General features: G+C 34.1%; 1 protein-coding gene across 1 annotated transcript in view; it reads right to left on the bottom strand.

The window, feature by feature from the left end:
• LOC125061251 (endoribonuclease Dcr-1) overlaps positions 1-26,118 on the bottom strand; it is a 45,605-nt gene that overhangs the window by 17,397 nt on the left and 2,090 nt on the right. The window contains exons 5-26 of the mRNA XM_047666583.1: positions 25,113-25,708; positions 24,407-24,550; positions 23,054-23,172; positions 21,360-22,591; positions 19,887-20,008; positions 17,597-17,701; positions 16,776-16,905; positions 15,200-15,762; positions 14,233-14,386; positions 13,540-13,645; positions 12,354-12,466; positions 11,677-11,776; positions 10,960-11,107; positions 9,671-9,787; positions 8,516-8,625; positions 6,863-7,098; positions 4,924-5,102; positions 3,699-3,869; positions 2,589-2,727; positions 1,963-2,048; positions 551-656; positions 231-348 (exon numbers count right to left, since the gene is read on the bottom strand). Coding sequence (XP_047522539.1) covers positions 231-348; positions 551-656; positions 1,963-2,048; positions 2,589-2,727; positions 3,699-3,869; positions 4,924-5,102; positions 6,863-7,098; positions 8,516-8,625; positions 9,671-9,787; positions 10,960-11,107; positions 11,677-11,776; positions 12,354-12,466; positions 13,540-13,645; positions 14,233-14,386; positions 15,200-15,762; positions 16,776-16,905; positions 17,597-17,701; positions 19,887-20,008; positions 21,360-22,591; positions 23,054-23,172; positions 24,407-24,550; positions 25,113-25,708 — 4,894 coding nt within the window. The remainder of the gene's footprint in view (positions 1-230; positions 349-550; positions 657-1,962; positions 2,049-2,588; positions 2,728-3,698; positions 3,870-4,923; positions 5,103-6,862; positions 7,099-8,515; positions 8,626-9,670; positions 9,788-10,959; positions 11,108-11,676; positions 11,777-12,353; positions 12,467-13,539; positions 13,646-14,232; positions 14,387-15,199; positions 15,763-16,775; positions 16,906-17,596; positions 17,702-19,886; positions 20,009-21,359; positions 22,592-23,053; positions 23,173-24,406; positions 24,551-25,112; positions 25,709-26,118) is intronic.

Here is a 26,118-nt window from a genome sequence, read left to right as displayed (position 1 = left end):
TGATATACAATCAATGAAGTAAGCGTGGGTTTAAACTCGCACCAATTTAGGGTCCTTCAAGATAAAAGCGTACCAATTCCTAAAAAGCCTTCTGTCAGTATGGGTGTCTACTGTCTATGGACGGTATCACCATCAGTGAACCTTTTGGCCCGTTTGCTCTATAAAAACGCACCTATACGCACTATATACAATTTAGCATATAACATTAATTTCCGTCACGGGATGCTGACCTGTAGCAGACGTGCAGAATGTAAGGTTAGGCGGAAGAGGCTCCATGAAATCGTCGTACTCCATTGTTTCTGGTATTGACGACGCCATTTCATTGCTCCAAGTGCCGATTTCAAAACCCTATGATTAAAAAATAAACATAATATATTCATAACCTACCCTCAAATAAAAAAAAAACTATTCAAACTACAAAATAACGTGTAAAATGATTCTGCATGTTTAAAACTAATTTAACAAGGGTTTCCCCATTCTATGTTCGACCAAAACCATCAACTATATGAAAAAAGATTCAAGCATAAATAACAAATGATAAAAAACTCACACTCTCCGCTTCCTCCTTCTCTTGCAATATATCATTGATCGTCTTCTCCTTCTGCTCCTGCGACTCTTCTTCAGTCTTCTGTAAATTCTCTTGTTCTTCTTTATCCCTAAAATATAACTTATATTATAAAAAAAATAGTGCGTGGAGTCCCTCCGTGCGGAAGAAGTGAAACTTTTTAATGTGGAAATGAAAATTAGGAAGCATTCACTCTCGCTCTGTCTCTTTCTATCCCCCAGGAACGTTAAACATTTAACGCAACCTTGTTGAAGTCGAATTAGAAGTTTCACTTCAAAAATATTTGTTTTGTACATACAAAACTACTAGACCGATTTCAGTTTTTTTTTAATGATGTGAAAACGCGCTTACAGGCCTGCTTGGTGTGCTTGGCCTGCAAGGGGACTGTAGGGCTTGGTTTTCTCTCAAAGCCCTCTGCTATTTAGAGGGGTAGCGAGAACCGACCCACTAAAAACACCTCAGCCAACCACGCCCTTTAGATCAGCCCTCGGGGTTCGCCAGGGCATTCAACACAAGGTACAATTAGAATACTACATTATCCCTGGCACAAAGGCTATATTTATTTTCAAAATATTAATCCTATTATCCTTATCAATCGTGACTTGTATAATTCTTATACAAGTCACGATATAAGTGAAACTTCTTTATCGGGGTTGGAAAAATTTTTTGTGTAACATTTTTTACGTTACGCGTCACATTTTTCGGTTACGCGTCACATTTTTCGGTTACGCGTCACATTTGACCGTTACGCGCGTCTTTTTCTTGTCCCTACCAGGGTTGATTCAAAGAGATTCTAAACCATTAATAACAAAAATGTATAATAACGATAACAATGATACTAAAAATTCTATTACAATTTATGAAATTCTGTAATAATCTTAGTGGTAATAAGGTAAAATGAAATAATTGTATTATTTGTATTCAAGTTTGTGATATTAAAAGCCTTTTGTTAAACTTTATCTAATTTAACTTTATTTAACCAATTTCTGTAAAGTTGCATATAGATAATTTTTCGAAAAATAAAGTCATAAAGAAGTTTCACTTCTAACGTGTGTACACTAGTACACGCACATTTTTTTTTATTACTTTAGATTAAGGATTCTGCACTTCTCGCACGCATCATGTTTCTTTTTTTTTTTAGAATTTCTCTTAACTAGGGTTGCCTGGAAGAGATCGCTTATTAGCGATAAGGCCACCCGTTGCATCCCTTATAATTTTTATGTATTGTGTTTCTTTTATTTGCAACGAAGTGTTAATAAAAAAAAAAAAAGACTGACATTTACATTTTGACATATGTGCCCGAGACAAAATCCCCGGAATTCAAATCTAGTGTCTCTGATGCTTTGCGTCAAAGATTCAATTTTCTTCATTACCCTAAAGTAAAAGATTTTTCTCACCTCTGTTCCTTTTCCAGGTCTCCACTCTGATTCCAGTCTTCTATCTCCTTCTTTTTGTCGTGTTTCTCTGAGTCAGCACTGAGTACCTTCAAAAATATTTTAGCTGGTAAGACTGCTTTTCTTATATCCGTCTCACATTAATTATATTCAAAGAAAAATATTGTCATTTTTAATAAAACATTTTTTTTATATATATACAAATCTTACTGGCGTGTTTGTAAACTCCTAAACAGCTGGATAGATTTTGATGAAATTTTAGTTTCAAGTGGATTCGAGAATGGCTTAGATGTAAATTTTTTTCATTAAGACATGTAAAACGCTTAATTTTTGTAGCTTAAAAGTTATTTCACTATACGGAAAAATTAAGTCACCTACAACACAAGGATGTCCTTATTCTCAAAAAGAAACGATTTTTTTTTTGTTTACTAAAATATGACAGATCGAAGAAGTCACCGTTGGGTAACACACGGGAGTGGATATCACATCCGACGATCAACTTTTTAGACTCGCGCAAAATACCTGGCAATTCAAACTGTTAACCGCCAACATTTCGCAATATCACCACCAGAAGAAGAGAAAGAAAATATTACAGTAATTACTATTCAAAGATTACAGAAATAATTAACCTCTGCCAAACTCCAGCCAAAGTCCAGAGCCGGCCACGTGAACCCTGGACACGAGTCGTCATCAATTCTGGGGATTCCGAGCCCCACGTCCAATGCTACGGCGCGACGGATCTCATCCGCTATTAGCAAGGCGTTGATGCTGGAAAAATATGTTTTAAAGCGTGATAAAGCCAAAAAACATTTATTAATATAGGCAACACAATGTACACTTATGAACGACAAAAAACATTAAATGCTTCTAATTTTACATTTACTGCCAGTTCTCAAAGCAAGAAGAGAAGAACTGGCAATAAACTCTCCGCCACTCTTTTTAATCGCCAAGTTTTTTGTTTTACACAACGTTTGTAAGGAGCCGCAACCATTACACCATGTTCCACATGACATCTTTAGTAATTAATAATAATAATTAAATTAAAAACAAAGATTTGTCCTCTATCAGCAGGAGGCATGGTGAATAGGAGCTCGCACTTATAGTCGAATTTTTAATTAGACGAAGTCAACTGACATTTTCGGTGTTGTCAGTTTTAAATGAAATAAAAATAGTGTTGTGACAAAGTAAAAACCCGTGAATTAATGATCGGTGATGGCACTAGTCGCCGCGCCGCGCTTTGTAATAAGACGTCAAAAAACTGATTGTAGTTACATAGTACTAGTACCTAACTTATATCAGAGCACTTTTATACAATTTTGAAATAGAAATAATATTATTTTATTGATTGAAATGATTAACTATTCACAGTCATTGTTCATACATCTGATTGAACAAGAACTGAACGCATCACTATTACTTTAAATATGGCAACATTATTTTACAAAGTGACATTAGCTACTGTCAGTTGGCTTCGTCACATTAAAAATACGACTATAGATTCTCGTCAACGTCATAATATGATTTGACGGCTTTTGATATACTTAATTTCAAGAGCTTTTCCTTGAGCATTTAAAACAATTAATTAATTGTGAGACGGATTTAAAACTACACATTAAATCAGAATACGATTCTAAGTGGACTTGAAAAGAAATTATGATGAGTGAGTGAAAGAGTGAGTAAGTGACTGAGCTAATAAGTGAGTGAGTGAATGAGTGAGCGAATGAATGTCAACAACTCACCGATACAACACACAGGGCAACGCAACTGTAGCGAACCAAAGCGGAGCCGCAAAAGGATGAACTTTGCAGAGTTCTGGGACCATTATCTGCTTCTGGTCGAGACGATCGCGCTTCGCTCTGCGCGTGCGCTCCGACGACACTGGCAGCGCTACGCCTTTGCGGTTCACATATCTGATAACAAAATATACATTACAAATATATATCAATTACAGGTTTGTTACTTTTAGTTAAAATATTTATAACCATTTATTACACGCTTTATATTAGCTTCACCTGTCTGTATGTATGTAACCGACTCCTTTGGACTCGATTTTAACCCACTTTAAACGGACAGATTTTATTCAAATTTTGCGCACCTGTCAAAGATCGATGACAATGCAATAATCCGAAAAAAAAAATAAAAAAAATGTAACTAAAAAATAAATAATAGTTTAAATAAACTAAAAAACACGCTTTTAAAGCATATCAAATTAAAAAGTGAAAAATAATTCCTAATTTAGGCTGAAAATGGTAATGAACAAAAAATACTGGTATTATTGTGAAAAAGCGTGGGGCGCTCTGTGCCATATTTCTAAAGAGCAACCTAAAAAAATATTTTTCACTTTTTAGTTTGATGTGCTTTAAAAGCGTGTTTTTTAGTTTTTTTAAACAATTATTTTTTTTTTTTTTTAATCTAGTCTAGTCTATATTATTTTGTAACAACAAGGCTTCAGGAATATATTGACCAGTTGGTGTCATAATATGTATTTAATTCCTTAAACTTATTCCGTGCCGACACCCTTACTTAATATGAATACTTACAGAATACTTTGCGTTAATAGTCACTAAGAAATTATACAATTAGGGGCAAAAATATAACCCAAGCGGAAAAAAAAGGTAAGCATTAAATGATATTGTCTTTGATTGACATAACCTTTACACATATAAATAAACAACTTTTTTTTACCGGATTAAAGTTATGTATTATTATAAATTTACAATTATTTAACATACTTTTAAATTTATCCGACGTTTCGCGTGCTTTACAGCGTGCGTGGTCACGGTGACCGTATTTAAGTATTAAATGTGACAATTGGCCGAATTAAAATATTATGGTTCAACCTCATCAAAATTCATCATCAAATCATGTATTTTCAACAATTAATAAGTCATTATAATAGAAGAGTCAATGAAATATGCTGAAATCAGGGACCGACTACACAGAAGAAAGAAGAAAGAAACTCACCTAGGCGTCAAAAGGTTTAATCTGGCGCTGGTGTGATCCACATCCAACAATGGCTGATCGTTCTGCGTCAGATCAGCTCCGTACTTGGCTTTGTAGTAAGAGCGGAAGGTCGCGTGCTGATCCGAAGGGAATGCCGAGTCGGGGGTGAGGTGCCAGCATATCTCTGCCACCAGGAAGAACTGAAATCCAGTTATCATTCCTTTAATGACACATTTATTATTAGATAATTGATGTGACATAGAGAATGATGAAGTTGTAAAAGTAAACAAAACTTTACTTGAAAAGAAGGAACATATATTTAAAGGCCGGCAACGCACTCGCCGTCCATGGGCGGCAGTATCAATTAAAATCAAATGGGGTGTCGGTTCGTCTTTTGTTCTTAAAACTATAAATTTTAATTAAATCGCTAATTTTTATTTAACTCATGTTAGTAACTTAATAATAATTTCTAATTTCATAATAATAATAAATCGTTTATTTGGAAAGACCACTTGTCCATACAGATTGACTAATTATATAAAAATCACCGCACAATCAGACACATAAAAATAGGCATGCCATATTGATTATGAGCTATGCTCTCCAAAACAGCCGGACCTGAGTTGAAAAGGCCCTTAAGGCCATCAGCGAGATTCCATTAAAAAAAAAATATTGGTTGTTTGTAAAGTAGGTTTACGATCGAGATGTTTACGTGATAACGTCTTATTGGTGATATAAGTTTTTGGGAAGTAAGGAATTAATGAAGATAACAATTTTTTCAAATTTTAAATTAAATCTATCGTTTTATTCACACTTTTGATGATAAATTTCGGGTGTAAAATGACAAGTTTACTTATTCGACTATGATATACATTTTTCTTCATACATTCACGGAATGACTGGCAGCGCTCGAGATGAGACGGGAGATCGGTCCGTCTCTCTCTCGTTATACCTGCGATCGCGCTCGTGAGGTTTTGGTGTGACACAAGTTTCTGAACATGTCACCCGACTAAAACGATTTTAAAGACGTTATCACGTCAAAACATATATTGATTATCATAACATAATAATAAGAACAGTTATAAATTCTTCTTCTTCGTATAGTGCCATCTCCTTGCGAAGGCGATCATCATGGCTATTTTAATTTTGGATGCCGCGCTTCTAAACAAAGACTTGGTGCTTTGACCAAACCATTGTCTCAAGTTTTTCAACCAGGACGTGCGTCTGCGGCCAGGTCTCCTTCTCCTTCTTCTGCCACTTTGCCGTGTATGATTAGTTGAAGGAGCTCATATTTTTTGGAGTTGCGTAAAACGTGTCCGAAATACTCAAGTTTCCTTTTCTTAACCGTCATAAGCACTTCTTTGTTCTTCTGCATTCTGTCCAGCACGGTTGTATTTCGTATGCGGTCTGTCCAAGATTTTAAGCATACTCCGATAAACCCAGATCTCAAACGCTCAAACAGTTTTTAAACTATTGAAGTTCTAAGTGAAGTTATAAATTGTCAAATATTATTTGGGGAAAGGGATACTCTTCTTTAATAAAATCCCAGAGGCTCTTTTATCACTGCCTTTCAATAAATTTAAGAAATGTATTAAAGAAAAGCTGTGTAAAAAGGCTTACTATAAAGTCAACGATTATCTAGTTGATAAAAGGGCCTGGGACTAGTGCTAGACAGGCTACTTCTAATTAATTTGTGATATTTGTTTTAAATAAGTGTTGTTTGATGATTTGCTGTTTTAAAAGAGTACCGAGAGTTTTTTACGCCGGCTTTTTCTCTCGGCCTACCCCCTCTGTCTTCTTTGCCGATGAGTAGGGATGCCTTCAAATTTAATGACGTGGAATAAGTGATACATGTATCTTATGTTCCATAATAAACATATTTTTTTTTTATTTTTTTTTATTTTATTGTCTAAATAGTCTCCTACGCTATAAAGCATATTGCCTTTAAAAATTTCATTACCTGTGGTTGATCTTGATTCCTATACCAGGGCGTAACAACCGCCTCGTTATACTTCTCCGGGTCAAAAGCAAACACATCACCCGGCCTCAAGAGTGGATTCTCTATCTGCCCTTTCTCCTTCTTCTCCCATAACGCGGAGTTCTCCTGCTCTTGTATCTTCTTGCCTTCCGTATGTTTGAAAATTAGTTCTAAGAACGCCCAGTCTATATCCACCGCCGTACCGGTGTCCGTCGTTCCTAAAAAAAAAGGAGAATATTTTACTTATTGTGTGGCCTATGTCGGAAGACAACCTGCTGCTGCTGCTATTAGTGCTGCGGCTGCTGATAACTAATGCTTAAGTTAAAAAAATATGTTTATGTATGTATTTTATAGAGAATAAAGTTTTTAATATTAAGCTATTGCATGGATCTTATCGCGGGCTTTGAGCGCGGCGACCGAATCAAGAAATTCCGTAACGAAAATAAACCTAACACAAGATGACGTAATATAGGTGCAGCCAATACGCGTTAGAGCGGGACAGAACGCATACAGCGTCTCACATAGGTGACGTAGCGTAAGCGCGGCCGGTGCGGTACGCGTTAGAGTGAGACAGACTATATAGGCGCGTTAGTCTGAGTCTGGTAGAGTGGCAGATTGAATTAATATCGAAGAAAAAACTTGAATTATAATTGCATAAGTTGATCAAAAATGCTATGCAATAGCTTTACCGCGGCAGTCCCCGAGTGTCACACGTTTTTTAAATTATATATTATTTTACTTTATAAATAACATTTATTACATATAACATATATGTATATAATGGTATCAATCGCTTATATGAGTACTGGGGATAAATAAGGCGCAACTGCGTTTCCCTGTGAATACAAAGAAACAACATTTAAAGCCTATATTCTAGGTTTTATAAAATAAAATAATATAAAGAAAAAATTAAAACATCTTACATCTATTATGTCAAGTGACAAAAAAAACATCGTCGATCTGACGGCAAAGAAGAAAAATAAAATATAAAAAGAGTTTGTATAGGAAAATATTAAATATTATGTTTTCCTCACATGTATATCTTTCCTCAAAACTTACTTCCTAAGTTTCTAAGATAAGAATATGACCACAAATAACTTTAAAACACACCTTTAACAAGGAGTTATCATGGCAAATCATGACACCAACAACCCACAACTTCTGCGCCAGAAATGCAACGCCGATTTTCATTTCAAAAATTTAGCAATTCATTCTGAATTAACTAACTTGGTATTACATGGATCTCACTTTGAATGGTAGAAGAACTGAGTAGCGAGACTTGGTTATGTAAGTAATTTTTTTGATAGCATTAATTTTAGCTACATATGATTAAGTTTATTTATTTGAAACGCCTTTTCTGTATGAAAGCGATTATAGATGCTTCTTATTATTGGATAGGGAGCACAAACAAGCCTACGGGAAGGCCAAAATTCATCGCAGCCCACCCAATCGTGGGTGCATTGCCGGCCTTTGAGGGAGGAGTGTACTCTTTAGATTGTTTCTAGTTTTGCCTCTGCAGTTGAGCGGTTTTTTGTCTCCCCAAGAATACTCGAGACAGCCTGAGTGAGCACACGCTGGGACGGAAGAGAAGAGAAGTGTGAAGATATACTAAAAAGAAATACGAAGAGTACTTACGTTTAACAGTTGGTACGATGTAATAATTGTTCTGCGTCGATCCCTCCGTTTGTAACTTCATGCCGCGACGGCGCACGCGCAGCACGTCCGAGAATACGAAACGCATGAAGCTGAAAATATATTTAAAAATTCATGTGACGTAAGTTATGTATCCTAACTTATAAAAATATATATTTTAATTACTAATTAGAAGCGCAAACCTAATGTTAGCAATTATCTCAAAGTTGATGCCAAAATAAGCCCTTTAGTTTTTCCCACACTCATAAATTGTAATTCATTCTCCTTTCCTAATAATGTCCAATAGGTCGACAACACTTGTATTGAAGTGTCCCCTGGATTTAAAAAGCCAAATTAGTTTTTTGTATGCGTCGCAACCCCACTACCCCTGACTTATGTACACGCGTTAGAAGTTATACTTTGTCGTAACAAGATAAAAAACGTTTGTAGAAAAAACGACACTAAAAATAGAAAAAACTAAAATGTTGACTATAGCTAACTTCAGGATGTCGGTTTTTTGTGACGGTATGCGCGCGCATCGTAAAAATTTACTCTCATCATTTTGCCCTAACGCGCCAAAAGAAGTATAACTTCAAAAACATTATCGCTTGGTTCTTAAAATAAGTGTATAAAACGTATAACAGTCAAAACGAAATCTCATTATTTTTTATCAGCAAATATTTTGACTTGAAATAGGTTGACTGAATTGTTTCTCGATATTTCTACAACTTAGAGACGTTTTCAATCTTTTGAAATGTGTTTTATGAGCGTTTCAAGAGATTCTCTCTCACATACAAGGAACTTAATTTTTTTATGAAAATTCCAATTTTGTTTTTTGTTATTTTCAGGCTGTTTTAGAGAAAGTTCAGTCTAGTGGTACAGTTTTCAGGAAAACTGTATACGGGCGTTTTCAGATACACATTTCACTTCCCCTGGATAAATGATCCGAAAGAGAGAGAAGATCGGAACCTTCTCAAAGCCGGACTGGACATTCTAGAACGCCGTACGACAAGGACGGAACGATAGAGATTAAAGTACGTCCTAAAATTGTGCGACAAGGATAGAACAGCAACTCGTACAATTTTGAATAAATCCAAGAAGAGATCTACGTCGTTTTCTATCCGAACCCCTAGCTCGTAACAATGCACGTATACATACCGACGTACAAGCCGAGCTCGTCGTGGCGACAGACGTACGTCCGCATCTAAGGCCGGCTCAACACTGATTCTCACTTCCCCAGAACGCGTATATACTGGAAACGCTGGAATTTGCAACCTGAGGGAATAAAAATACAGCATTTGATAAAACTTTAGCCTGCTAGCACAGTATTCACAAGTACTTGCCATCTCTATTTATCACAGCGTAAACACAATTTGACAGAGACGAAAGACATTTATGATTTTCGTTCTATGAAGGTTACTTTTGAAATATTTAGGAAACAAATATAGGCTTATAATCTATATATATGTGAATGAATCCCTATTTCCCTTGGTCACGCATCACGCGTGAACGGCTGGACCGATTTCACTAATTCTTTCTTTGTTGTATTGTCAGGACAAGATTCTTATGAAAAAATTAAGAAAATTGCGCGGAAAATGAGAAAATTTAAGAATACTTAACCAGCATACAATTCAAACTTTTTTGATGTAACCTTAAGGCGTTTGACATAACATTAACAGAATGCGTGCTGCAAACATCGCCAAAGAGGATGTAAGAAAAATGAATATCGTTTAAAACAAATGCTTCGATCGGAGTTATTATATCTATAAAATACATATTACATATATAGATTTCTAACAAAAAATGAATTTCTTAGTGCAGAGCTAATATTAAAAGTTTAATATGGAGTTTTGTTGAGTTTGGATAGACTAACATACACGTTATAACACTTGGTATACTTGGCTATAAAGAAGAACACAATAGTTTTATTGAATTGACAGATGTCCAGAAAAACAAACAATAAAGTTGTATATCATATAGCATTAGAATAATAAACTCTTTGTTTCTGATATATTTTTTTAGTATGGGAGCATTCAAGTATTACGTAACGAATTTTGGGGGGGGGGGGGGGTCCTTTTGTAATACGTTACGATGCGGGGCGGGGATTGAATTACCCGTTATTGTTAATATTATTTTCGACTTTCCAGTACTTACACCACATAATGGTAACTTTAAGGTATAAAAAGTAACTGGGTGGTCACCAAACGTTTTACTGTTGGGTACCGAAAACTTTACGGCACGTTATATGGGGGGGGGGGGTCAAGAATCTCCAAAAATTGCGTGACGTAATACTTGAACGCTCCCTTAATTATACCAATTCGAAATCAATATTCATAGTCAAGACATGACTACGTCTTTCGGGTCCGCTAGTAATAAATAAAAAAAAATAAACGTTGAAGAATTTTTTAAATCTACCTAGTAATTTTTGAGTTTATGTATAAACTTACTTGGTAGGTTCGCATCTTGCGACAAGTATCCCTATAGCTTGATCAGCGTGCTGCGGGAGGTGCAACTTCCTTCCTCTTGTGTTATACCTCTCTGGTAGAGCACACCATAGATTCGAGACTATTGCATAGAGCATATTTCTCTTTGTACCTGTAAACAAAAGTCTATTAGGTTTTTGAAGTGAAACGTCTTTAGAATCGTTGTGATTTCAAACCGGATGCAACGGAAAGCGACAGTAAAAAGAGACAGAGGCATGAATACGTGGGATTTGGCGTGGGAGAGAATGAGATGGGAAGCATTGTGCAGTGTATAAACTTTTAACATGGATTTGAGCATTTTCTGAATTAAAAAAACATAGATGTGCAAAAAATTTAATAAGTTAGTCAAGTAAGTAGTTCAATTATAAAATTAGAAGATATTTATCAATTTTATTTACATATCATTAATTATAGAAACTTTTTAAAGTAAAAACTTCTTACTATACTTAATTTAAGGTTTATACACAGTGTAAAGAAAAATAAGTGTATCATCACAGAGTAAACACAATTTGTCAGAATGAGAGATTATTTTACAGCAAAACATTCGCTTAGGAAGCACAGATATTATATTAAAATGTAACTTCTCAATGTCAGATATCAGCTGTCACTTGTCAAACTTTATTGTTCGCGTCACTTTATATTAGGTAATTATTTCGTAATCTACATTATTTCAAAACTTACCAGAGGGTAGAATGGGTCTACTCTTTGGTATCGGATTCGCTTCGATATCAGCATCGCTCGTGTCTATTATCGGCTGACAATCAGTGAACGCCCAGGCTGTCTGAAAAACCAAATCAATTTAATCTATAATAGGAAATAAAACGTCCGATGATGAAACTCATCTGCAGTCCGTAAAACTACTCGGAACATTTCCCATGGTGAATATATACAGGGTGGTCAAGAAGTCGTGGATCAAACGCAAATAGGGGATAGATGATGTCATCAGCTGCAAAAAATTGTTCTGCGGGAGGTCTCTAAGCTCAACCCCTGCAGAGTTATAATTTATTTTGCGTTTTATAAGAAAATTGACTTTTTTTACTAATTCTTATTAAAATTCAAAATATCTACATCCTGTATCTTTTTCATAATATCCACTAGATTGTTACTGATGAGTTCTTGCGTTAGACATACTATTTACAGTTGTTTATTGAGTGTTTTGAAGATAATATTAAGTTATACGATATAACATTTTTTGAAATCATAACTTTTTGTTTACTTCGGACCTCACTGTGAAAAAAAAATACTCTACCGAAAAGTGACCCTGTATTACAAGTTTTGGCGCATTTAATAGGGATTCTGAAAAGGTATTACACATGGCCATGAGTCGCTCTAATATCAATCATAAGTTAATAACTTACACGTTTGAAGTAATATTGCCTGCGTTTAGTGGTCCCTGGGCGGGCGGAATCATTATTGTCCAACTCTTGGGTAAGGTTCGAGTCCATTTCAGCTGCTTTGAAGTTTTCTTTGCCTGAAAATATTTTAAAGTTGAAATGTCAACTATTTGATGAACAATACGCTAATCGACAAGATTTTAAATGTATTGGGATTATAGAATTTATATTTTTTATTAAGTTAAGTAAATGTTTCTGTTCATAAAAAAGTACGTGCGTGCAAAGTAGGTACACATGCTAATTAAAATTTAAGTTAATTTACCTAATTAAAATACCACGCGTTTTTATTATCAAAGAAATAAGTTGAAAAAATTAAACTAATAATTTGTATTAATTTTCGACAAATTTAATATTAAAATGACAATTAAATTCATTAAATTCCTAACATATCTTTCTTTTTCCCTTTCTCTAAATCTCGGAAATCTAAAGTTTTAGAGAACAAGACTTAAAAATTTGTTTGCCAAAGAAGTTTCAAAGTACACATGTCAGAAGTGTGTTTGTTTTTGAAGTTATACTTCTATAGGCGCGTTATGAAAAATTGATGAGAGTGAAATTTTACGATGCGCGCGCACCGTGACACAAAATTATCAGTATGGGCGCCGAGCGTGCGCGAGCGAGATGGGAATATGCCAAGAATTTTGAATGACCATAATGACATTTGTAGTACCTTTTAAACAAATAAAGGAGTTTTAATTATTTTTTCAATGAAATTTAGCAATGCTTTTTCACAAAGACCTATTGTTACTTAGTTAAAAGGTTATGAAACATACCTAGTTATTAAATTGAATTAATAAAATAATAAATAATAATTATTATTAATATTAATTAATAATTGAATAATATACTAAATATTAAATATTGTTAAATTATTAACGCTAAATATTAATTATTTAATGTTTTAAAAAAAATAAAGAAAGCCAAAGAAGTATAACTTCTTACGCGCGTACATAAGTACACGCACCATTTTTTTTTTTTTATACTGACACGCGAAGCCGAACCAGCGCAAAGTATTTTACCGAGGGAAGGGACCAGCCTGGATATAGTTTCCGGATACCCAGGCAGTTACTAATTGCCCCAATTTTCTGTCATAAATTGGCAACACTGGTAATTAGTTTAACAGTAGTAATTTATCAGATCACGAAGGACTCACCTATGGGCATCAACTGATCGTCCAATTCCCCTGACTTGTGTAAAATCCTACAAGCCTGCAGTGCCACCATGCGTCTAGCCAACACGCGAGTTGGCATCGGATGACCCTAGAGATTAAAAAAACATCGAGATAGGTCAAACAATGGGGTCAAACGCACAAGAGACAATCTGATGTGTTGTAACGTTGTGTAAGACAAAAAACTTGGCGATTAAAAAGAGTGGCGGAGAGTTTATTGCCAGTTCTTCTCTTTCTACGCCCTTGATTTGAGAACTGGCAGTAAATGTAAAATTAGAAGCATTTAATGTATATTTATTTTTTGACGTTCATAAGTGTACATTGTGTTACCTATATGATTATATGATTCTTGACTTAGACTTTTGATGTTAGTTATACCGCCACCCATGGACACTCACATTGCCAGAAGGCTCGCAAGTGCGTTGCGGGCCTTTTAAGAATTGGCACGCTCTTTTCTTGAAGGACCCTAAGTCGAATTGGTTCGAAAATAGTGGGCAGCTGGGTCCAAAAACGTCACAAAAGAAATATACATTAAATGCTTCTAATTTTACATTTACTGCCAGTTCTCAAATCAAGGGCTAGAACGGAAGAGAAGAACTGGCAATAAACTCTCCGCCACTCTTTTTAATCGCCAAGTTTTTTTTGTTTTACACAAGTCTGTAGTTACAACCTTCTTACCACAATATTGTATTTAACGGGACAATTCAATGGCATGCGTAGAGTGCAAATATACGCCGTCTTCATTTCGTTCCCTGCTGGGAGTCGAACCTCCTCCATCCACCATTGAGGTGCCAGCCGAGTGAAGGTATCTGATGGAAGCTTGCCACAATACCTAGAAAATTATCTACTGTAATTCAAAAATGTAATGAAATACTTTTAGGTCTTGGCCTCAGACTTCTGTCTCTGTAATCATTTCTAATAGACATGTTGATAGATGATCAACCTTCTGTGCCCGACACGTGACATGCCGGTTTCCTCACGATGTTTTCCTTCACCGTTCGAGCGAATGTTAAATGCGCACATAGAAAGTTCATTGGTCCACCTACGACCTTAGAGCTGAAATCGCACGCTGAAGCCACTAGGCCAACACTGCTCATCATTTTCTTGAAGCAGTTCAGAGACATGGATTTCACTTTGTCCGGTGAAGAACTAAGTTGCCAGACTTGGTATTACATGAATCTCCCTTTGTACGGTAAAAGAACTGATATGCCAGACACGGTTTTGAAGTTATACTTCTTTAGGCGCGTTATGAAAAATTGATGAGAGTGAAATTTTACGATGCGCGCGCACCGTGACACAAAATTAACAGAATGAAGTTGCCCACCGAAGATGCTACGGCATTGGACATAATTTAAAAACAACATTCGAATAATAATAGAATTTATGTTACACTTAATGTAAGAGAATAATAATAAATATTTATTTATTTAATTTTTCAAATGTAAACTGAACTTTATTGACTATAATGACTCCTTTTCTAGTCTTTGATTATTTAATTGTAATTAATTATGTGCATGCAATCAAAAACTATTTTTAATAATGCCAAAGAAGTATAACTTCTTACGCGCGTACGTAAGTACACGCACCCTTTTTTTTACAAGTTATGTTTTTGATGGTATATAATATCTTTGTTGAAAGAACTTACCTATTAATTAAAGCGATAGCACTATTTAAATCAACACTGGCATCTTCACTTCTCTCAACACTGTATGTTATTTTCACTTCACTATTCACTTTATCACTTGTCTCTGGTATAGTTCCACTTGCCCGCACTTCTCTAAAATCTAATATATTGTTTTCACTTATATTCATCGATTTTTCTTTTACATTAACTTTATTTTTATCTGTATTTTCTACTTTAGATTTCTCATATAGATTATCAAAAGGTATTTTGACATCTTCACTATCAATTTTATTTTCAATACATTCTGAACAATTTTCGTTACTTCTCTCGAGTTCTTCTGAATCTCCTCTTTCTTCATCCTTATTTTTCTTACTATCTCCTCCAATATCTACAATTTCTTTACTTTTTTCCGGGTCTATGCCATTCATATCATTAATGCTTGTATTTATTTCATTAATTTTGTTAATGACATGTCTATTACTTGGTTTATATGCTTTGATACATGAAGTGTATGTATCTGCTTCTATTTCTTCTTCTTGAGGTGGTTCATTTTGAATACCACACCCACATTTTCTTGTAACAATCTGAAAAATACAAATTTATTATATTTAATCTATTGATGGACATTATATTAATATTTTTATATAATGTAAGAAAATCTAGTGTAGATAAACTAAAGAAACTACACTACTATTTTAAATTTTTTAATGTAATTCATTGTAGAACTTGCTTCATGGGCGGATTATTTTTAAACAGCTACGTTTAAAGAATGTTCGTTATTAGTCTGGTGTTTGAGAAATGTACTAAATCCCAATCACTCTTGAACCTAGATCTTAAAACGATATCGTAGTTCCATAAAATTCTCGTGTCACTATGTTAATAACCATACTCCTCCGAAACGGCTTAACCGATTCTTATCAAATTTTATATGCATATTCAGTAGGTCTGAGAATCGGCTACTATATATGTCAGAGATTAGGTTATGATAGAACACGGTGTAATTTGTTTGATTACAATGGCAACACCACGCAATATCAGACATCTTACAGGTTGTAAAGTCTCAATGTGTCAATTGTCAAAGTCAAGCTGTCAGTAGTGCGTAGAATCGGTCGTGAAGAGCTTGAGTTGCCTTCCGATCGGCGCCTGCGCCGGACGTGCGCACTGACTGTGTTTAAATATTAAGTACAAAATGTCGGGCGACGGTAGATATACCAACTTTGTAATTATTAATCGCGTTTAACCTTCGACATATATTTTTCAAACCCCTTAGAGATAAGGGTTGTCCACCCCTAACATTTTATTTTTATTTTTCGGACGAAATTTTAATTTTATTATGATACATCAAACAAAAATACATACAACCCTTAATTTTCACATCTCTACGATCAACCCTTTTTTTTATTATTGATTGTCTATATTTTTATTGAACTCAAAAAATGTTTCCTAGAAATAATATAAATGGCAAAACGTTGCCGGGTCAGCTAGTTGTATATATTTTTTAAATTATTTATGTAATTTACCCTTAGTATTTCATTACTAGGGTTGCCTGGAAGAGATTTGGTTGTATATAAGTGTTAATATATAATAAGAGATTGACCTGATCCAACTCCTTGTACACAGCAAGATTGTGGACCAATAATCTGCTGTGTCTGTCGGCATTCGCCAGCAATGATACCGAGGACTTGGCAGCTCTTGCTCGACTTCGACAGAGGCCGTAGGATCGATATCTGAAAAAAATTTTTTTATATAGTTTAGTTATAATTAGTACCGCACAGCTTAATAAAAAAAGTACACAAAAAAAATCTGTACAAATTTGTAACTAAACACCTAAACGGCTGTATTGGAACGAACTTCTAATAAAATATTGACAATTATATCTCTTAAACAGCTGGGCCGGTTTTGGTGATGTTTTTAAGATTTACACTTTTTATTTTTAAGTTTGAATTTTTATATTTAACCAAGTAGTTAAAAATTACTAGGGAAATTGTCAAAATACCATCAAATTCGGTTCTGTAGATTTTGAGGTTTACTGGTGGCTTTATATAAACATACCTATACTTAACATTTTCTAAATAACTTTTCAGTAATACCAAAAATAATATCCCCGAACTCCTTCAAATTAAAAGAAAAACCCGTGACACTACAACTTTTTTAGATCTGGACCTCAAATTTCGTTAATTATAATTTGTCAATCTAATCAGTAGGTGATCAGCCTCCTGTGTCTGACACTAGTCGACTCTTTGGGTCTAAGGCAAGCCAGTTTCCAAACCATTCCTTCACCGTTCGGGCGAAGATTACATCCGCACACAGAAAGAAAGTCCATTGGTGCCCAGCCGGGGATCGAACCTACGACCTCAGGGATGAGAGTCGCACGCTGAAGGCAACACTGCTCCAAATAACTGCAAGGAAATAACTTACGAAGGAGGCACATCCCATCTGACAACCAAGTTGCATCTTGGCAGATCTATGCCCTCTTCCAGAGCAGAAGTCGCCAGCAACAGATTGCATTCGTGCATACGAAACCTGGAATAAATATAAAATTATTTAAAGTAAAGAAATCAGTCCTAAGTATAATATGGGCTAGTTGATCTATAGTCGTATTTTTAATTAGACGAAGTCAACTGACGTTTACGGTGTTGTCAGTTTTTAATGAAATAAAAATAGTGTTGTGACCATTGATATACAAAAAACCCAAGATGCACAGTCTCGAATAAAAGTAACGCTTGAAAGTGTCCCGAAACACTATTTCTGTCCCTTTCTATAACAGTATGTCTATAACAGTATATGTTACAAGCATATATTATTGCAAAATCAACCTTACGCGAATTGCTTAAAGTTGTTATTACAACGCAGTGTATACGTACTTAAAGTAATAAAATTTTACGACCGACCGTGGTCGGTAGGACAAGGTATTGAGTGGAGTCGAACATGACTGTTTTATTTACAACTATTTAACATAATTTTAAATTTATCCGACTTTTCGGGTGCTTTACAGCGTGCGTGGTGACTGAAGACAAAAGGTGTTGGATGTTAAATAATTGTAAATTTATAATAATACATAACTTTAACCCGGTTAAAAAGTTTTTTCTTTAAATTACCTACCTCCTGACCTACACTTTATATAGCGTAAATATATTTGTCAAAAACTACACACAAAAAAGTTCAAAAGTACATAAATTTATTTATAAAAAAAACACAAATAAATAACATCGACTCCACTTATTAGACGCGAGACTATTTGAAATGAGCGCACAATTTAGAATGTTGCGCTCATTTTTTGACGACGTTTTTTAGACGTTGAGTGTGCATCTTGGGTTTTTGTATATCAATGGTTGTGACAAAGTAAAAACCCCTGAATTAATGATCGGTGATGGTACTAGTCGTCGCGCCGCGCTTTGTAATAAGACGTCAAAAAACAGATTGTAGTTACATAGTACTAGTACCTTACTTATATCAGAGCACTTTTATACAATTTTGAAATAGAAATAATATTCTTTTATTGTTTGAAATGATTAACTATTCACACGCATTGTTCATTCATCTGATTGAACAAGAACTGAACGCATCACTATTACATTAAATATGGCAACATTATTTTACAAAGTGACATTAGCTACTGTCAGTTGGCTTCGTCTAATTAAAAATACGACTATAGTTGTTAGGGTAGGAAATTAAACACTCCAATGATGACTTGATTCAATATAATTCACTTCACAGATTTTACGTAAATTGTATAATTTCAACAAAGGAATTGCCCGTGCGCATGTGTTACAACCTCTTTTATACTCTATTCCCTACTCCGACCCGACCATCCCATTTCGGGCACTTGTGGTCAATCATCGAGTCAATTCGTAAACAACCGAACGAGTCAAATGAGTAATTATTGCACATGTTGTTTGTTGTAAAAAATGTTCAGAATTTAAATAAATAAATATTAAAAGCTAGCAAATTAGTCCTAATAATAATAATATAGTCTTTATATTCCGAAACGGGCAAGTGTCGGTATATATGCTCAGTTATAACATATATATATATATATATATATATATAAAAATGAAACCCCTTTTTGCGTTGTCACGACATAACATGAAAACGGCTTAACCGATTTGTCTGATTTTTTTTTGTTGTGTTTGTAATTGTCAGGAGAAGGTTCTTATAAAAGTTTTTACTTTTATTAGAAAAAATTGCGCGGAAAATTAGAAAATTTAAGTATACTTAACCACCATACAATTCGAACTTTTTCATGTAACCTTATGGCGTTTGACATAACATTGACAGAATGCGTGCTGCAAATATCGTCAAAGAGGATGTAAGAAAAATGAATATCGTTTAAAATAAATGCCTCGATCGGAGTTATTATAGTGATAATATAATAATATGCGAGCCAGAAAAACAAACAAAGAATGTTGTATATCATAAAGCATTAGAATAATAAACACTTTGTTTCTGAAATATTTTTTAATTAATTATACCAATTTGAAATTAATATTCATACTTAAGACAGGACAACGTCTGTCGGGTCCGCTAGTATTAAATATATATATATATAAGGATTCATTAAATTGATCAGAATATTATATTGATAACAAAAGTTTTAAAAATTGTATAGTATAACACAGTATTTGACGAATTGAATGAGCTCCCAGAATATGGAAGGAATATTTTAATTACAGTAAAAGTAAATCTAAAGAGAACATAATAAACTTACTTCTTTAAAACATCTTCTTGCTTCCTTCCTTGTCTTTGATGCTCTCTTGGCTCTTGCACTGTCTCCACGGCGCAGTACTGAGCACAGAGGTGTGATAGTGATGGACGAGAACGGGACATATCCTGGGAAAACATTATATTATTTCATTAACTTAAACAAATATTTGTGAATAAATTCTCGTGTCACTATGTTCGTTTCCATACTCCTCCGACACGGCTCGACCGATTCTTATGAATGTTTTTATGCATATTCAGTAAGTCTGAGAATCGACTACTATCTATCCTTCAAACCCCTAAGTGATTAAGGGGTATCCACCCCAAAATATTTTTTTTCTTTTTGAATAAATTTTTTATTTATTATTTATTGTGGCATTAAAAAATACAACCCAAAATTTTCACCCTTCTACGATCAACCCCCATTTTTTAGTATAGTAGATTTTTATTGAACTAAAAAAATGTTTCCTAGAAATAATATATATGGCAAAACGTTTGCCGGGTCAGCTAGTTATAGTAAAAATATTGCAACCAACTCTCTTATTAAGCCGTTGATTTAATCGCCTAGCCTTTAAACTAAACAGCGCCGTTTAACTAGCGGCCTGAAAGATATTTGAGCCGTAGCGTTTGTAACAACGTTTAATAAACTGATTGACTAAAGCTTAGGCCATTCGTACGATAAAGTGATGTGGCAGAAATAAAAAAGATAATATATCTAAAATTAAACTGCTTGAGTTAGATCACAGCTTATCTCTCATGATTATTGTCACTACTCTTCCATTCTACTTGTTGTTTTTCATTAAACTTTGAAAAACACCAACAAAGTTGCGGTTTGCCGACGCCATATTGACAATTTGAAGAGTTGCGTTTCGAGTTTGAGAGTGACAAAGTGGAACTAAATTTAACAGTCAACAGTCTAGGCAAGTTATAAAACGTCATCAATCCAAGTCATTTGCCTCGCTGTTTGTCAACTGGATATCTTTCAGGCCGCTAGTTAAACGGAGCTGTTTAGTTAAAAGGCTAGCTGTTAATTGAACGGTTTATTAAGCTGCGATTTATGTATTTAATGATGTAGTTTTGTTTTGACTTTTGACCGCATTTTCCAGAAATATATGTAAGTGATACGAAGTTCACCAGGTCATCTAGTTATCTAAAAAAGCACGAGATATAAAGGTAGCGTTCAAGTATTACGTCACGCAATTTTTGAAGATTATTGACACACCCTCCCCCCCCCCCACATGTAACGCGCCGTAACGTTTTTCTGTACCCAAGTATAGTAAAACGTTTCGTGACCATCTCGTAACTCTTTATACCTAAAAGTTACCATTATGTGGTGTAAAGTACTGGAAAGTCGATAATAATATTAACAGTAACGCGTAATTCAATCCCCGCCCCGCATCGTAACGTTTTACAAAAGGACCCCCCCCCCCCAAATTCGTTACGTAATACTTGAACGCTCCCAAAGGTATAGAATACTTACAATAATAACCATGAACATAATTTTCGCCATCAACGGTTCATTCATAAACACAATACCACACAAGGAATCACTTGTCTGCAATTGACTTTTCACATTCAGCTTCCTTCTGCCCCGACCTCGTCCTCTTTTAAATGTCTTTGGATCGTCATTTTCACTGGTTTTCACATCACTTTTCACTAGAGCACTGCTATTTCCTGCGACTTCATTGTTTGACACTTGTTTGACATTCACTTGATTCGATTCGTCACTGTTATTTATTTCATCATTATCATTGTTACTTTTCTCTTTATTTGTATTGCTAATCTCTAAATCATTTGTAGCATTCTTATTACTTTGAGTATCTGCGAGTCTGTCACATTTAATTTCTACATCTGTGGAATGGCCTTGTTCCACTGTGTGTACTGCAATATCATTATTTTCAACTTCGTCGTTTTGTATATTTTCAATTATTTTAATCTGAGTTATTTCTTTGTTAACTGTTTTATTACTTTTATCTATATTTTCATCATTTTCATTAACACTATTTAAACTTGCTTGTTCGTTTAAACTACTGTCAGTCTCCATAGTTTCGTTTCTATAGTTGGCATCAAATTCTTTTAAATCACATTGTATAACATTAACTGTGTCTTCAATTTTATCACCTAAAGACGTAAAATCGCATTTATTAATTTCATCTAATAATTCTATTGTTCTAGATATTTTCAGGCCTGTATTGTCAAAGGTAGTTGGATTATCTTTATTAATAACTTTCGGTTCGAGAACTTCATTATCTGTATGTTGACTAGTAACTTCATTACAACACGATTGGTTGGATGTTGCTTGATGACTTTCAAATTTATTGCTTAAAGGAATTTCACTAGCATCATTGTTTACATCATTAATTTGTATATTGGAGACATTATTCCCTTCATTATTAGTATCAGTTTTGTTACTTTCATTTTCACAAATTGCCTGATTAATTTTAACTTCTACTTTATCGTGTTTCGTATCATCAGGACGAAATTGTTCTAAAATCGCTGCAAATCTCAATACTTTTTGTGTTGAGAACACGGCAAGTTTCTCCCAATCCGATTCATACTTTGAAAATATGAAATCGGCGTAGCACCTTATTTTCACGAACACGGACGTACAGAGGCATAGAAGAAGAAAATGGCGTTCATATGGCACTTTTATTTTAAGTTTTTCCAGTTTCGTTAATAAAGAAAATGCTGCTTTGTCGGCTGCATAGGGACCTGAAAATACAATACTATGAATATACAGTCAAAACCGTTTACGAAGACATCGTTTAGAACAACAAACCGGTTATATTGACCACAATCAAAAGAATGCTGAATTCTATTGTATAAGGTTCTTAATAACAACGTCATCGGCTGTTACGACTATCGGTTTTTACGACCAAATATGAGTAGTCCCTTCGATGTCGTTAAAACAGATTTTGACTGCTTATATAATAATTGAAATCTTAACAGTTTTAGTTAGTATAATAGAAAAATACTATAATGATTTAATATCAACAGCGTAAACCTATGGATTTAATATATTTCACAACTGCATGTTTGTTCAATAATACATGCTCATACGCTGGGAAAACATTCTGAAGAACCAATAGGCATATGAGACTGATCATCTACTTGTACTAATATTTAGCAGATTTGTCAACTCTCAACACACAAAAGTATTAACAGTATACATACCCAACTCATCCAAAACATAGAGAAACTGGCAAAATATATCTTTGGGTTCGATAGTGGGGTCAGGAATGTTCATAAATTCCTCATAAAGTTCATCACCATATATTTCTGTGGGGTCGTATCTGGATATAAAAAATAGTAATTATTTTTACTATGTATAACATACTAGCACACTCGGCCAAGCGTTGCTGTGGCTAAGGTTTTTGTTATATTACATAGTAGCAAACTATTCAAAGGAAACGGTAGGAGAACGTATGTGAAAGGTAGATAGCTTATGTGAAACGTTGATACTTATAACACAGCGCCATCTGTTAGAATTGTATCAAATAATAAACAAATATTTTGCAATAAAATAATATTCCGACTATAATTTGAGATTTAAACTACCGTATCTTTTAAGTTGGATCAAAGTACACACGGTGTGCAAATTTGATTGATATCGGTTCGGTAGTTTAGGAGTCCATTGAGGACAAACATTGTGACACGAGATTTATATATATTAAGATATCTAAACTATATTTATAGATAAGGTTTGACTCGACATAGCTGAGATTAAAAACACAATCATATTTTTTATAGAACAAGGGGCAAACGGGAACCTCATCTGATGTTTAGTGATATCGCTGCCCATGGACACTCAAATGCCAGAGGACTCGCCAGTCCGTTGCCGGCCTTTTAAGAATTGGTACCCTCTTTTCTTGAAGGAAGTCGAATATTGGTGGTGCGCGACAAAAATTGCCTTAAAATACGCTTAGTTGCAGAACGACGGACGTCGAGGTGATACGGGTGGTATTTCGTATTCTGCCTCGACGTCCGATGATGAAAATCAGCTGCAGATCTAATCCGAACAACTCTGGATACTCTCCATGATGTTGAGAAATGAGCAACCTAACCTGACCGTCTCTATGGCATCTTGACTAATTGGCAAAACGCATATACACATTATTAATCAAACAACACTCAAAATGTGTTTGATTCATGTCATACCACGTCACATAAATTCTATTATTATTCGAATGTTGTTTTTAAATTATGTCCAATGCCGTAGCATCCAACTTCATTCTGTTAATTTTGTGTCACGGTGCTCGCGCATCGTAAAATTTCACTCTCATCAATTTTTCATAACGCGCCTGAAGAAGTATAACTTCAAAATTGAGCTGAATACTTTACTACCTGTTACCTACCCAAGTAACCACTACCCAAACTCTATAGTCTCTGGTCGTTCTTACCTGTATAGGGGACGCGCACAGAACTTTCAGCTTTTATTAAATAACGAAGGTCTCGAACGAATGAACCCTCAATTTCTCAGCGGTGATTTAAATTATAATAAATTATTCAAAGATGTTAGAAGCTTACCTATGCTCATTAATAAACTGAAAAGCATCATTGATTGTATTTCTCATGAATGTTTCTAAGTCCTTATATGGATCCGAGATTTTGTCACATACATCACCATACTCGACAATCACCTCTTTTGGTTTTGTTGAGGACGGTGATAACCTGAAATTGAAATAGTAATTCATTAAGATTTTTTTTTTATTAATCATTTATAAAAGGATTTCCTTCTTAATGGTGCTTTTTCTGATTTTGTAATGTAATATTTTCTGTGTAAGTTAAACAAATATATTTTATTGTAAGTGAGCTTTATCTAATATAGAAAATTCTCGTGTCACGGTGTTTGTATTTACTCCCCGAAATGGCGCGACAGATTTTCGTGAAATTTTGTATGCATATCGGTTAGATCTGCGAATCGGATATCTATTTTTCACCCCCCTTAATGTTAAGGTTCACCCCAATTTTTTAATTAATTAATTAACCTTTAATTTTCACCCCTCTACAATCAACCCCTATTTTTATTATAGTAGGTAGTTATTTTTACTGAACTAAAAAAAATGTTTCCTAGAAATACTATACATGGCAAAACAACGTCTGCTAGGTCTGTAAGCTAGTAAATAAATAAAATTATTAATAAATATTTCTGTCGTGATTCATAAGACGCTATACATATATATATAATCACATCTATTTACATCCTAATTGTTGTTTAAATATATTTGTTTACCTTTTTCCACCGTCAATATCTTCAGCAAGATCCATTTCGCAGCAAAGTTGTTTTTCCATTTCCTCAATTTTCCATTCCAACTTTTCATACATGTCAAAGTCATCAGAATTTTTATAAACTTGCATCAAACTATTATCATAATCAATACACAATGATTTATCTTGACCTTTGGTTTTTATTTCATCAATATTTTCTATCACATCTTCAATCAAATCACAATCTACGCTTTCTTTGGTTTCTTTTTCACCTTTACCAACTTCATCAATTGCATCCTTATTATCTTTATTAATTTCATCACCTAATTTAATATTGATATTTATTTTATCATCTACTTGGTCAATTGGTGAATCATTTATTTTTTCCTTTGAAATTTCATTTAAATTTTGATTCACATCATTGTTCTTTAATTCATTTTCACTTATTCTTCTTATATTGGTCTCTGATTTATTTTCATCATTAATACTTTTAATAGATATATCATTTTCAGAATTGTCATTATTTTCCATATTATCTTTAGCTGATTGAAATAATGGATAGGTCATGGCCAAAATTCTAGGTCTGTTATCATTATCACAGTCTTTGTAAAGTTGCATTATCTAAAAAAAAATTTATCAGAACTATGGTAATTTAGTATAAATAATATTTATTATTATTCATATACTATGTGTAAACATTGCTACAGTTTTCAGTTTAGTTGTTTACATAAATATATATGTATATATCAAACATATTATTTAAGTATTGTAATCTGATGGTTATGATTTGAGTAAATAATTTAAAGTCTAAAAATAAATTTTGTATAATAGAATAATCAACGTCATTCTTCGGAGTCTATTTAATAATCAATACAGGTTTATGTTATACATATATAAAAAAGTATCTATATAAAGTACTAGATTAGTTAACATTCCACAGATTCCCCAAATTGGTGTTAGGAACTATCCCCTAATAATTAATGCACTGAGAGCCTTCCAGAATGTTCTATGAATAACTGTTTAATTGATTG

Source organism: Pieris napi, chromosome 23 (assembly GCF_905475465.1).
Source record: "Pieris napi chromosome 23, ilPieNapi1.2, whole genome shotgun sequence".
NCBI classification, from domain to species: domain Eukaryota; kingdom Metazoa; phylum Arthropoda; class Insecta; order Lepidoptera; family Pieridae; genus Pieris; species Pieris napi.
Note: the sequence above shows the minus strand (reverse complement) of the source record. Positions and strands in the feature narration are given on the sequence as shown.